Source organism: Curcuma longa, unplaced genomic scaffold (genome assembly GCF_044706935.1).
Source record: "Curcuma longa cultivar G26 ecotype Majalengka, Jawa Barat unplaced genomic scaffold, ITB_CL_G26_1.1 contig_16043, whole genome shotgun sequence".
Classification (NCBI taxonomy): Eukaryota; Viridiplantae; Streptophyta; class Magnoliopsida; order Zingiberales; family Zingiberaceae; genus Curcuma; species Curcuma longa.
In genome coordinates this window covers 1-14,449 of record NW_027430263.1, presented here as the reverse complement: position 1 = coordinate 14,449, position 14,449 = coordinate 1, and the positions used below count along the sequence as shown (strand labels likewise).

The 14,449-nt window shown below is 34.1% G+C and overlaps 1 protein-coding gene across 1 annotated transcript; it reads left to right on the top strand.

Moving 5' to 3' along the window:
* The first annotated feature begins 201 nt into the window (after positions 1-201).
* LOC141816325 (uncharacterized) lies at positions 202-8,803 on the top strand. The gene is made up of 8 exons (XM_074704127.1): positions 202-275; positions 386-542; positions 2,931-3,076; positions 3,808-3,886; positions 3,963-4,478; positions 5,538-5,618; positions 6,125-6,187; positions 8,528-8,803. Exons 2-8 carry the CDS (start codon positions 495-497, stop codon positions 8,582-8,584), a joined length of 990 nt encoding a protein of 329 aa, XP_074560228.1. The 5' UTR covers positions 202-275; positions 386-494; the 3' UTR covers positions 8,585-8,803.
* The last annotated feature ends 5,646 nt before the right edge of the window (positions 8,804-14,449 follow it).

Here is a 14,449-nt window from a genome sequence, read left to right as displayed (position 1 = left end):
TCGTAAATTTCATCAATTACATTGTACGGTTTATACCGTCAAATGAAGCTTTCCAGTTCCGGATATTGTTACTGAAAGGATAACAAATACGAGGACGATTTTGCAAAGATTAGGGCTAAAATGTCATTAATCATAATTCTTGGAGGGACGTATACATTCTGAGCGCCAAATTGAAAAATGCGCAAAAGTTAAAAGCGATAATAATAGTGAATTTCTCTTTTCCTGAACTCCCTCTTTTTCTCGCATCGTTGGCCTGCCCGGAGGCGATCCTTGAGGTAAACTGCGATGATCCCTTCTTCCCCAACCTCCTCCTGCAGCCTTCGTCGCTCTCCGCTGCCTACGGCGAGGGAGAGATCCTGACGCTTTCCTTGTCTTGGTTTGTTAGGGTTAGGATCTACTTCTCTTGCCGCCGCTCGACCTGCCGGAAAAGGGATAGATAGCGAAAGGAAAGCGATAGGTAACTGGGAACAGGGAAGAGGAGGAGGATCTGAAGGATGTCTGCTCGGTCCCAGATCACGATTACACTGGGCCGAAGTGGCCAGGTAAAACCCCCTCTCTCTCCATCTTCCTGCCATAACTGTTACCCATTAGGTTTTATCTAAGTTGGTATCATGTGCATGTTGGAACAACCTCCTTTGAACATTCCATCTCCATTACATGTTTGCCAAAATCTTATGTTTTAAGTAAAAGTTTAAATCCATTTTATTTGGTTCTCTTCTTAAGTAGTCATCCATGTTTTTTCTTCCTGCAAAGAGATTATCTAGCACTTGTTAACGTCCTAATTGGGAAGACTTTATTATTCTTTAAATCAATGGTGTATTAATTTATAGTGTGGTCTAATGAATGTTTGTTGGTGCAAGACTCAATTTTTTACCGTAAGAAAGGAAATATATCTGTATTTAACCTGAATGAACAAAATCATTTGGATTTGTTTAAGATGAGTTTTTCTTCGATATCATCAATCAGCAAAGTATCATCTTGATAAGTATCATTTGGGTGTATGAACCAAGTTATTGATATTTTTGTATTTTCCAAATATCTAAATTCTCCTAAATCTAGTATGTTTTGTGATAAATAAAGCCAAGTTTAGGCTATTAAAAATTGATTAGAATTCACCCTGAAAATCACGCAAAGTGCATTCTAGCTTTGTTTGACTTGAAAATATCAGTCTGAAGGATCTTCATAGTTTTGTTATAACCAATCCAGTTTGGAAATTGGCCCCATTTAGACAAGGAATCATGTTTCCTGAAATATTTGAGTAATTGGCTTGTCCAATCCTATAAGCGATCATAGAGTTTCTATCATTTCAGTATGGTACACAGGGTGCCTATTCCTTTTTTGTCAATTTGAAGCTACTGCCCTTCACAGGGATATATACATGGCATGGGTGGTACCTGAACCTTCACAAATGTCAAATACCTGAAAAGAGATTGAAACATGGCTACACAAGCTTAAACAAACCAACAAAAGAGGACAGAGAATGCCACAATGGCATTCTTTTGTTTATTCTCAACTCTCTCCAGTTTCCTCCTTGCAACTCTTTCTGCCCTCCTCATCTTTGTCTTCCTCTTCCACTTCCCTCTTCTGATCATCGGCTCCCCACATTTTGCATCCCTCTACTCCACCCATCATAACCTCCTCTTGTCTTCCTCTTTGAACACCTTATCCTCCTCTCCTCACAACCCTCTCTCTCCCTCATTACTGAATTATTTTGCCCATTGTTGTCCGATAAGTCTGTCGTCAAGCTGCTTGAGTTCTCACTGCACTTCTCTGACTAGCTTGCTTTAACTCATATCTACAAGTAACCCATGCAAATGCTTGTATGCAACATATTTGCCATATAATATGCTTGTTCTGGCTTATGCAAATGCTACTATTAGTTTGTTTTGAAAACCTTTTTTTTCTCTATGATTGCCATACTCATACAAGTGATATAATCTTGCATAGTATTCAATTGATAGATATTGTATATAAGTTCTATGAGGCCAACCTCAAAGTGTTGGGTAACAAGCCCTTGTAATGATGGTGATTGAGTGCATTTCTTCAATTTTAGGATTGTTAAGCTTGCGAACTTGGTGCAAATGGCCTAGGGGCATTATTTGAATTTGCTCCCATCTGAGTTGATGTTATTGATGGCCTATTTGGCAGAGAGAATAAAATGTTGAGTGTCTAGAGATATTCATATGCAACTCATTAATGTCATTGTTATTTCTAGTTTCTCCACTTGTAGGAGTCACTCTTGCTTCTTTCTCAATTATCACTTAAAGGGTTTTACCATTAAGCGGATACTGTTGTAGAAGATGTATGAGGTTTGAGTCTCTTGGTGCAACAGCCTAGCTCAAGCTGTTCAGCACCTGATCAAAATTTGAATTTCACGTAGATGGGAAAATTCCTTTGTTAGTTAAAGTAGTGATCAAAATTTGAATTTACCATAGTTGGGAAAATTCCTTTGTTAGTTAAAGTAGTGATCCTATTGGTAAAATTGGTTTTCTGCAAGCTTCATTAATTCCCATTCTCCATTGAAAAACATATGCACCTCTTCAAACCCAGGCATACTGTAGTGAGGAAACATATTCTGCAACATCCATCAACCTTTGGATAAGTCAGCTAAATTTTTTTGAGCGAAGGGGCAAAAACCAAAATCCTTTTCATGTGTTTGTCAACGCTTTACGCTCATCCAGATGGACTCTTTGAATAAATGGAGGGATCTGGCATTGATTTTATGCTGTGCTGAGTCAGGGAGACTTGGTTGTATGGCGACAAGAAGAAAGTGAATGATGGCATGCCATGTTGGTTTACTGATCATACATCACATGGATGAGGAATTGAAATCTTTATATTTCTCTATCTCTCAGTTCAATGTATCGATCTAATGAATCTACCAACCAGTATATGATTGGCTAACTTGACTGTTTTTCCTTCCTCTGTAGGTTGTGAAGAGAGCAAGATCTACATCTGATAGTAGACATTCTGATGATGACTTGCCTGCCCTAGGTGGCAAGCGATCAGTGAGAGAAAGGTTGGAAAGCAACATAACCAATTCCAATTCATATGGCAGCCATTACCAAGACAAACGGTGTGCTCTTTCTTTCAGTCAATAAAGCAGTAATATTTATGGTGTCAAAGGGATTTTGGGACAAACAGCATATCTACATAGATAAAAGTACCCTTTTGAGGGACAGACATTTGAATAAATCCTATTTTATTTATATATATTGGTCAGCAGATAACAAATACTTGAGTATTTTCTTCATATTGGATACTAGGCTATCTTCATGTTGTTTGTATGTCTTCTGTTATCTGAGTTTCAGGTTTTTATTAATTGATGTCTGTGATTTTAAAGTTTGTAAGTTTTCATTAGTATTTGTGCTCACAATTGAAAGAACATTGTGTTATGATGTACAATATTTATACCTTTTCTGCTCTGTGCTTCATCTGAGACTTGAGAGCTTCACTTGTTTTTTTTTTCACTTTATTTGTTCTTATTTTGTTGTTTTAATGTTGATATCACAACGAGTGTTTAAAACTTTAATGCATAAGCTATCTTAAAACAAGGTCATACATTTTCTTTACAAGTTCATGATTTTCTGAGGTTGTAGCACATGCAGATTCTGCACCTTGTGAATTTGTTCTTTAAGCGACAGGCTTTGCATTGGATGTTTCATGAATTAAATTGTTGGCTCATGAACCTGAGCTTAGGAGAAGCAAGCTTCTGATATTCTAATTGATATTTCTTTAATTCCATTTTGTTTGATCAAATTTTATGTAAATTCCATTGGGATGGTAATATTATTTCTCTTGTTACAGTCAAAGGACAGGACACAATGAAAGATTCATTGATAAGAATTTGAGGGGCAAGCAAATAGAATCTGGTGTTCCTTCAAATGTACTCATAAACTATTGCTTTTCTTTATTCTTGATTGCTCTAATTTATCAGTACTTTAATCCATAATGACAATCAGGTTGGCAAAGATGATCTGAGATGGAAGCTTATAAAGAAAAGCTTATCTCGGAGAGGGCATCTTGTTGCTGAAAGACGTGATGTTGACCTGCGTGAAAGACTATCTCGGAGTATAGATAATTCAAGCAGATCTAATGCTAGACAACAACCAAAAGAATCAAGTGCCTCTAGCCTTGGGAGAAGAATAGCTTCTGCAAGAAGTGCAGATGATTTGCTCAAATTGGATTCACATAGAAAGTCTTATTCAGTAGCTTTGGATAAGCCAAGGCATAATTCTCCAGATAGGCTCATCAGTGTTCCAAGGCATATGTCTCATTCAAGAAGATATGGGGACCTACAAGATGCACCTGGGATTATATCTCTAGATGCATCTAGACCTAGTTATCTGACCAATACTCTAGTAGGTGAAGCTTCTAGATCTGTTACTTATATGAGCAAAACTACCTCTGTAGATATAGCAAGGCCTGCAGTTCGAGCTCCTGCACCGGGAGTTAATGTCCATAGAAGTGAACTTGGGGTAAGTCTGTTGCTCCAAAGAATTGCTTCTCATTAATTTGATATTCATTTGTCCAACATCCCTGCAAGACAATCCTGAACTTTTGAATCTGATTAACTGATTGCTTCACACAATCTGCTGTGATTTTCCTGAGTAGCATTTTAGCTCCTCTGGGAGTGTATATCCTTCTACATTGCATGCTTTATGACTGATTTGGAGGCAACATCTGAATGATCTATTGTCAGAAAGAGAGGAAGATAGGGCTTCCAGAAACCAAGAAGGATATAAAGTTTGTGTGGCATTGCATGAGTCTCTAACTAGGCAAAATTGCATAAACTTACCTTGCATTTCCCCCTTTTCCAAAGTACTTCCACACCTTTTTTCCATATCATGCTTCCCAGTTTTCAAAATTTCAATGTTCAATCACTTTACTGACGAAGATAACATTGTTCTTAGAGATAATATCTAAATATAGCTGAAAGTAGCAATTTCTATATTTTGCATTGATTTTATACACCACTTTCCCAAACATTTTAAATATAGGAAGTAATTTAAAGTATCTAGATTTTTTTTTGTATTAACTCTTTATCTATAGATTCCAGATATAAGAAGTGATTTTACTAATAGCCTTTTTATATATAATTCTTTTATTGATTTTATACACAAACTTTCAAACAAATGTACTTGTTTCTTAATTTGTTAACTTTTTGCCTGTTTAAGAAAATGCAAAGAAAGAAAAAGAAAAGCATGCTGGGAAGTAATTTTATGATATTTTTTTTTATAAATCTAATAACAATTGAACTGATTCATGTGTATTTTTGCGATTCTATCCCTCTCTGGCCCCCTTCCTCTCCTATTTTCTATCCAAGTAAACCAAACCTTAATGTGCTATATGTGCATATCATTAAGATTTCCTTGCTAACTGATTTATAAGTTTTCATGTCAGAACTAGCAAGCGTAGCTATATAACATGATAATCTGCTGTAGGTGGTTACTATTTTCTGCAATATCATTATGCACGTTACCTAATTATGTAATTATTGCCTACACCCTTGATAAAATGCTACTTGCTTTCTGCAGCCTGGGGAACCTCTTACAGTTGGTGACCTGCTAACATCATTGGGTCTGGGAAAATATGCTATACTTTTTCAGGCAGAAGAGGTAGAGTCACTGTTGAACATTTTAAGTACCTCATGAGGATGCATGCTTGGTGATGTTCTTTCCTTGATTGCTTTGTCTGTACTAGATTATAATTGGAGCTATATTGTGATAACCATTCATTATTTGTCATATCATTATAGAGATGTGTCTTATTTCCTATGCTATGATTGCATGGAACCTCCTTTTGCTAAATTAACTTTTGGTTTCATGTATAGCTATTAAATGCCATTTTTTGCTTGTTTTTTATGATTGAGCATTTCAAATTGTTTTGTGCTTTTTTGGGATAAATTAAATTCTCTTGCTAATTGCATTAATTTGCAATATGCCACCACTGTGAAAGCCTTTTCTTCATTTTGCTCATGACAGAAGTGTCATCATGAACTGTATGTTAATGTCTAAACTATTTCTAGCCATTTTTATCATGAAAAGTTCCTTAAATGACTCTTCACTGGAGATGATGCTTGAGAATGAAATAATATACTAGGCCTTATTTTTTCTGGTTTCAGGTGGATATGACAGCATTAAGGCAGATGAGAGACAATGATCTTAAAGAGATGGGAGTTCCTATGGTATTTTACATTTTTTGCTCTATTTTCTTTGCTGGTCTTTTACATTTTACACAAAGTTTCCTTGGATATACTCAATAAGTTGATGATTAATTTTCTTTTAATACATTTTACTATTGTGTATTTATAATTTCATAGGCATTTTTGCTAATGTCCTGGCAAAAAACATACTTGAACTATTTTCATCATTTGGGTAATATTTTCTATCTAAACAGTTTCCTAATGAAGAATTTGCACTTTATTAAACTACAAATCTTTGGAATATCCGAGTTTGCCTGTCAGATGTCATGATTTCAATTTTTAAATGTTCCTCCTTATAGCTATTGAGCTTTGAAATTTGGGAATAAAAGTTTAGAAGCAAAGAGCAATGAGTTAGCCTTTATGATCGGTTACTTTGAGTGAAGCATGTATGAACTTAGGTTGGGCATATATAGTTTAACACTCATCTTCCTAAATGTTTAAAGTTTATGGTAAACTTTTCTTATTTAGCAAAGATCACAATATGGAAGAAAACTCAGCACAATGCAATAATTTTATGATGTATTCACAGTGCAACAACAACATAATGATAGCCCTACATTCTGAACTAGATGTAGCCTTTTCTAGTTTAGCAAAGATCATGCATATGACAAAAATTCAGTACAATGTAATAAATTTGTGGCTTATAGTATTCACATTGCAAGAGCAACAACATATGGTACCACAACTTTTCAAATTAGATGCGGTAGCTTTTTCTAATTTACTAGTGTCGCACAGGGAGGAAAACTCAGCACAATGTATCAATTTTATGGCATACAGTTTTCACATTGCAAGAGCAACAACATACTGCACTCCAACTTTCCTAATTAGATGTGGTAGTTTTTTCTAACTTAGTAATGATTACACATGGAGGATAATTCAGCACAATGTAAGAAATTTATGACATAGTTTTCGCATTACAAGAGCAACAACATTCCGTATTCCAACTTTCCAAATTAGATGGGGGGTAGAGAGAAGACTTTCTTGAACATTTTTTTTTCCTGTAGATTAGTTCAGTTTACTAAGGAAATGATGCGAAGGTTTGAGAGAGGCCAAAGAATATTAGCACAATTTTAAGAACTTAAATGATTTTGGTATGACCATTTAGATTTACAAAAGTGATAGATTTACATAAGGTTTTCAATAGCCGGAAATGATCCATATATTAGAAATTAGATGGTAGGGGCTCAGCTGTTCTTGTTGCTGATGGGATAGACCTTAGTTCATGTTTTATTGATTATTCTCCTGGTTATTGCTTCCAGCTTCAAAGTGTATGTGACTCGTTGATGCCTATTATCATCTCTAATCTCTCAGCTATTCTGCATGGGATGGCTTTCTCTTTGTATGAATGGTGGCCTTTTACTTTAGTGATCCGTGTTATTGATCCTCACAGCCTGCCTACTTGGGTTGATAAGCATGTAGATGGATGATTGAGTGAATGAATCATTTAGATTTTTGATCCCTCCTATTTACTTGGGTGGATGTGATTGAGAAATGGACGAATCAGAATAGGCTTTCATCTGCCATTTCGATCATACTCAATTGGGGCGTTTAAGGATCCATGTTTTAAGGTGTTTTGTTTCTTATCCGCCCCATCCATCCATCCATACAAAAATAAAAAAAATAAATAAAAAGATGGTAACACTATATATATCTCATCTTTCCATTGTGTCTTGCCACCTATTCATCCAAAATTATTATTGATGGAAAATGGGAGCAAAATTTGTATTAGTGCTTTTACCACAATGTACTTTTTTTTCTTGTTTATTGTGAAACAATAATTATTAGTCATTACTAGACTATAATGCACAAATTTCGGAAAGGACATCAGTACCAACTGCCCTCTTATGGAACTTAGTAGTCATTGAAAGACACCAGTTCTAATATGATTTTTCCATTCCAATCAAGGGCACCTAGCTTAGATAGTGATCCCTCTATTAGAAGTTAATAGCCTTCCTACTATTTGGAGACCAAAGGCCTTTTACTTGGCAATGAAAGTATGAGTTGCCCCTAAGTAGATTGTCACTGGAGTCCTGGAGAAATTGAATATTAGAAGCTTTCCATTTGCATCTGAAAACACTTGTTTACAATATGATCACACTATCATTTGTTGTATGTCAGAAGCAGTTAATATGACTGCTATGCATCTTCATCAATGAGCTTCTCTTTGAATCTTGTTTATGCTATCAATGGGATGTTATTTTTCATTTTTATGCATTGGAGGGCTGTTATTGAGCTAAACCACAGTAGTAGTTCCCCATGTCCTCCAAAGATGGCGAAAATGTTAGTATTCTTATTCTGATGCTCAGGGGCTTCATATTGTAGGGTCCTCGCAAGAAAATCTTACTGGCAGTTTTATCTCATACAAGACGACGACAATAACAACTACAGCATTGATGTAAGGGCATCAGAGGCCATTGACCATGTTGTTTGTTGTGGCAGTGAAGCATTAAGGTTTGGAATTCTGAACTGTTATCTGAAATTAGTTCTTAACAACGGATGAGATTATTCATCCATCTTCAATGGAAATTCTGAGCTTGTTCAAAATTGTATTGAGCTTAGTATGTGCTATGCAAGATTATATCGAAATTATTTACCAGATATGATGATGTTTGCATGTTTATCTAGATGTTGGCATAAATGGGCTGGATTTAAACTATGAAGACCCTGGCAATGTAAAATTATAAAAAAATAATTAAAAGCCGGTTTTAATATTTTTTACTATTTATAAATAATAATGGATAATAATTAAAAGGATTTTTAAATTTTTAGTATTGGCAATAGGATATTTTATTTTAAAAAATATCAAGAGTATTTTGTAATATTTTTAACTTTGAAAATATTTTTAAAATATTATTATAGTAGTTATGGTCATATTTGCTATGATATTTAGCAATTATGGATAATTATTACAATATAAAAGTTGGTTATTAGGGATCACTTTCAATACTATTTCTAACACTAACTTTTGGTTTTCCAGAGGTTGAGGGAATTATAGATGGCTAAATCATTCAAACTCATTAGTCCTCACTCTCTTTACATGTTTCTCATTTTCACTAAGTACCTATTTGATGTGATATACGATGTCATGTATTATGTTTATTTCTATCATAGTCAGTGTCCGTCCATTGTCATTGTTTTTAACTCTTTTTCTTCTCGTCTCTTCCTATCTATAAGCAAAGCAATATCTTTCTCCTTTGTGGGCAAGTTAACTTGTTTATGTAGCTCAAACTCACAAAATAATTCATCTAGTTTTATAGTAAATAAGTCCCTTGATACTTTATAAGCATTGACCATTGATGCCCATAGAGTGGTTCGAGGGAAAGTTTGTAAGACATACCTTACTAGATCTCGGTTGTCAATCTTTTCACCAATGATATGGAGGTCATTCATGATCTCCGTGAACCGTCCATGCATTTGGCTTACATTCTTGTTGGTCCTCATTGAGAACGATTGGAGTTGACCCACTAATAAATCTCTTTTGGCTCGTCTTGATTCGCTTGAGCCCTTATTGAGTTCAATAAGTTTTTCCCACAATTCGTTGGCCGAGTCGAATGGACCAACCTTACTCAATTATTCTTTGGAGAGTCCGCATTGCAAGGTTGTTGTGACTTTCGCATTCGCTTGTGTCTTCTTGCATATATCATTTGACCAATCCTTTGTAGAAAGAGATTTTCTAGAAGCATCCTTGGGTTTTTCGAACCTATCTATAACACTAAATCAAATGTCAATGTCATTCATCAAATAGTATTCCATCCTACCTTTCCAATATGCGAAATCGTTGCCGTCGAAGTAATGCAGTCGTGCGGTGCTGTATCCCTCTTGAAACGTCATTTGATTCTTTCGGTTGAATGTCAGTTCACGCGAAAGGGACCTGCTAACAATAAGAAAGAACAAGATCAAATGCTAACCCGGTTCGATTTACTTGGTATCCACCTCAACGAGATGACTAATCTAAGGATCCACACATGCAACCGACGACTCCATTATGAAACAATCTCCTTCTTGAAGCACGCTTCGAAGAAGGAGAAACCTTTACAACAAAGCTCTTCCTCTTACAAGGGTTTTAATGGAGTTTAAGGAGGAAGAGAATGAAGTTTTTCAATCACATAGAGTTGTCAGAAAGAAGAAGAAATCAAGTCTTGTTTTTTGCGACGTTGATCGCTCTTTTTATAAAATTCCATGCACCAGTCGACTAATCCTAGGGTCAGTCGACTGATGGGCTTCAACGGCTCTTTAATATGCATTTAATGTGCCAGTTGTCACCCAACGGTAGTCTATCAGTTGACTGCTCCAACACCAGTCGACTGTACCTCTCGACTGATCTTTCTGTTTGACCCCAGTCGACTAGAATTCAGGACTTCAGTCGACTGAGGGTTCTGAACTTAGCTGTGTGTTATTCGAATCAACTCCAGTTGACTGCTGGCAGGGCCAGTTGACTGACTAAGCTGAAAACTCCCCTTTTTCAACTTTTTCTTCATCCCTTAGCCTTGACACAAGTCTTCAAACGCCTTCCATAAGCCTCGTGCACTTCTTTGCATTAGCTTGAGACGTTTCCTTCGATTTTGTCGTGCTAAGTCTTCTCTTGCCAAGATGCCTCGCCTCCGGGACTTCGTCCTTTGCCAAGAGGTTGCGCCTCCGAGACTTCACCAAATCCCAAGACCTCATTCCTGTGAACTCAAGTCACACATGTTAGATCACAATCATTATCTAACTTAAACTGATTCAACCAAACATTAAAATCCAGATCACTTGGGACAAAATTGTCCCAACAACAACTACATTAAGTATAACTTGAGTTGTACAAAGGCTTGTTTACATTTCAAGAAGAGACAACTATATTAAGTATGACTTGAGTTGTGCAAAGGCTTGTTTACATTTCTCGTTCCACTCGAACTGAGCTAACTTTTGGAGAACCTTGAAGAAAGACAAGTTTTTGTTGGTCGATTTGGAAATGAATCGGCAGAGTACAGTAATCCAACCGATGAGTCTCTGTGTTTCTTTGAGGTTCTGGGGAGATGACATATTTTGCAAGGCTTGGACTTTCTTGAGATTATCCTTGATCCCTCGTTCAATCACAATATAACCGAGAAAATAATCGCTTTTAACTCTGAATAGACGCTTGTTTAGATTTAGTTTGAGGTCGTATAAGTGCAGTGTACTATAGATCTCCTTTATATCACTGATTAGGTCCTCGACATGAGTACTCTTGATCAGGATATCATCTATATAGACTTCAGCGTTTCTGCCTATTTGATGCTTGAAGACTCGATCCATCAGACATTGATATATTGCCCTTGTATTTTTTAATCCGAAGGGCATAATAGTGTAATAAAATATTCCGTCAGAGGTGATGAAGCTAATTTTTTTAATCTTCAATTGCCAAGGGAATTTAATGATATACTTGATATGCATCCAACATGCAATATGTGTTCATAACCAAAAGTCATGTCCATCAATTGGTCGATTCGAGGAATAGGATAGCAGTCTTTTGAGCAAACTTTGTTGAGATGATTGAAAATCTTGGCTACGCCACTGAGTCTCAAGAAAGAGTCAATCACATTAGATCTATTGTACGCTGTCTTATTTTATATTTTAAGAGACTATTTTTATAATTCGAACTTGTGACCACGAGGTCATACGATAATAACTTTACCGTTGAGATTGAATAATTTTTTTATATTTTTTCATACATTTTGTATATCTAAAATAATATTTTATAATAGATATATTTATATCCAAATAATAAAAAATATACATTTTAATATTTTATAAAAATAAAAATATTTAAAATTAAAAAATATTAAAATTTAATTTATATACAAATATGATAATAAATAAATATTTGTTTTTTATTTAAATTAATTAGAATGAATAATAATTAATGCAAATTAAAAAAAGTGAGAATTAAAATCTAATCAATTTAGTTGAATAAAAGATATAAAAATAAAATAAAATACAAAATAAAATATGAAAATTTTCAATTAGGGTTGATTAGTATTCTTTTTCAAAAATAAAAATAATGAAAAATAATTATAGTAATAAATGATCAATTAAAGTTAATTTAAAATTCTAATGAGAGTTCATTGAAATAGAAATCTTAGTGGTGTATGGCTTAAGTAGTCTCTAATGTACATCATCGACTCTAACACGATACGAAGAGGGGCATGTGTAGTGATGACTTTGATTATTTGAAAAATTATTTACTTGAGTAAATTCAGAAATGCTCACCTTGACTGAGGCCGCCAACAACTGACATTCACGATTGACATATTGTTGTAAAGTGTCATGCTCCATTTGTATATTAGAACCACAAGCTACAACATGATTACTCCATTAGATGATAGCCCGACCATCTAGATAATCATATTTTGTATCATTTTTTATAATTTTTTTCTATTAAATAGAAAATATATATATGTTTCAACCGTTGTGCTTTAAAAAAAAATTCATCAATGAATTAGGGCATCGATTGTCAAACACCTGAGTTGATGAGTTAAATTAAAGTGGGGTTAATGAATTAAAGTGTAAAGGCTACCGGACACCTGTGTGTGTATATAGTATAGACCACTTGGCTGGTATCAACTTTTTTTTAAAAATATAAGTAAACCTTACATGTTGGATTATATGCTAAAAATATTCAACATCAACTTTTTTATGTTTAAATATAAATTTTAAAATAAAAAAGTCAACCTAACTCATAAAAGTTAATTTAACTTTAATAAATTTATCAGTTGCACCATTTTTTATATTTATTTACTTGTCTGTGTTAATTATTTACTGGTGTTCTTTAATTTTTTGTCAGTGGTATTCATATTATATTGACTTATCTTTTTGGAACTTTGCCATTGTCTGAAACGCCTTAGTGTTCTGCTAATCATTATAAAGATATATAAAGTCTGAGCTTTTATCATTACAATAAATTGATTTTGAAGTTCCAATCTTAACAACTAAGAATTGTAACTTTTTCCCCTTTATTTCTTTATAAATTTTGAATTTACAATAAATCAGCCAGCCTCAAAGTTTCTTTATTTCTTTATAAAGTCTGAACTTTTTTCTTTATAAATTTTGAAGTTGCACTCAAATCAGCCTAATGACCACCACAATATAATTGAAAAAAAAAAAAATTAGAACAGTGGGGACAATATAATTAAAGTAGGCATGAGAATCTTTAATTAAGAAATAATTAGCAATATATATATATATATATATATATATATATGTTAATAATAATTAATTTTCTTTTTTCAATAACCACTGACAAAAAGTTTTCCTAAAGCTGTTTCTTTACAGATAAAAGGGAGCATGGCAATAGTAAAGCCACTGATGTAGTCTTAACAAGTGATAAAGCCCTTCTTTTCAATGATTAATTCACAATAAATAGAGTCCTCATATATGCTCATTTTGTTATCTTTTTAAAGCATTTTCACAAGTTATCCAGTGAATGATTGAACTAATTATATGCATCTTCCTCTTCGACTTGTATCTCAAGCGGTTAGGTACTTGGGTATATTTTGGCCGAGTTATATCGGAGCTCCACAAAGGAAAGGGAAAGTGAGTTCCACAAGAAGCTCTTTTTTATCAGGATAATTCCTTCTCTTTTGCTAAAATGATAAGAGTTTTAGCTTGTTGAACTATACCACTCGATTAAGGAATAATTGAGGAGGTAATGATTGATGGTTTCAATCACAAGAAAATTTTTCTTTTTCTTACTATTTAGCCACTTTAGGTTTAGAACACTTTGAAACTTGGTTTGGTTTTAAGGTATCGAAATGATCAGATCAAACATAACAGTCGATTGATCGACTAGTTTGCATGTGTCAGTCTAAACTTTATACGGTTTGTTATAGGTTGTGTTTGGATGATCGGAACAAACACAAAGATTAGTAAAGAATTTTTTTTCTTGATACAAAGTTTAGCTTAGATTATTTTTTAATGAAAATACTTATTTTCTTCTTACCACCCTTAATGATTTGGAAGATTGCTTTTTTAGAAAAAAATGATTTAAGTCTTCAAATATATTAATTTTATTTAAGATACTGAAAAAATATATGAATTTTAAAGCTTTTTAAGAGAATAATAATGTGGGAATCTTCCATTCTAATAAATAGATTTATATGTTTTCCAAATTTTAAAGGTGAAAATTACACCTAATTATCCATATCATTAAAAGAGTGTTCCCACCTCATCAATTTTTTATACCCAAAATACCCTTTAATTTTTTTTTTTTTTATACTTTGGAACAGC

Excerpts from the sequence above, each read along its gene's own strand:
- LOC141816325 (XM_074704127.1), top strand. The coding sequence starts at position 495 with ATGTCTGCTCGGTCCCAGATCACGATTACACTGGGCCGAAGTGGCCAG. Across the intron at positions 543-2,930 it reads CACTGGGCCGAAGTGGCCAG|GTTGTGAAGAGAGCAAGATC; the intron begins GTAAAACCCCCT and ends CTTCCTCTGTAG. Across the intron at positions 6,188-8,527 it reads AAGAGATGGGAGTTCCTATG|GGTCCTCGCAAGAAAATCTT; the intron begins GTATTTTACATT and ends TTCATATTGTAG.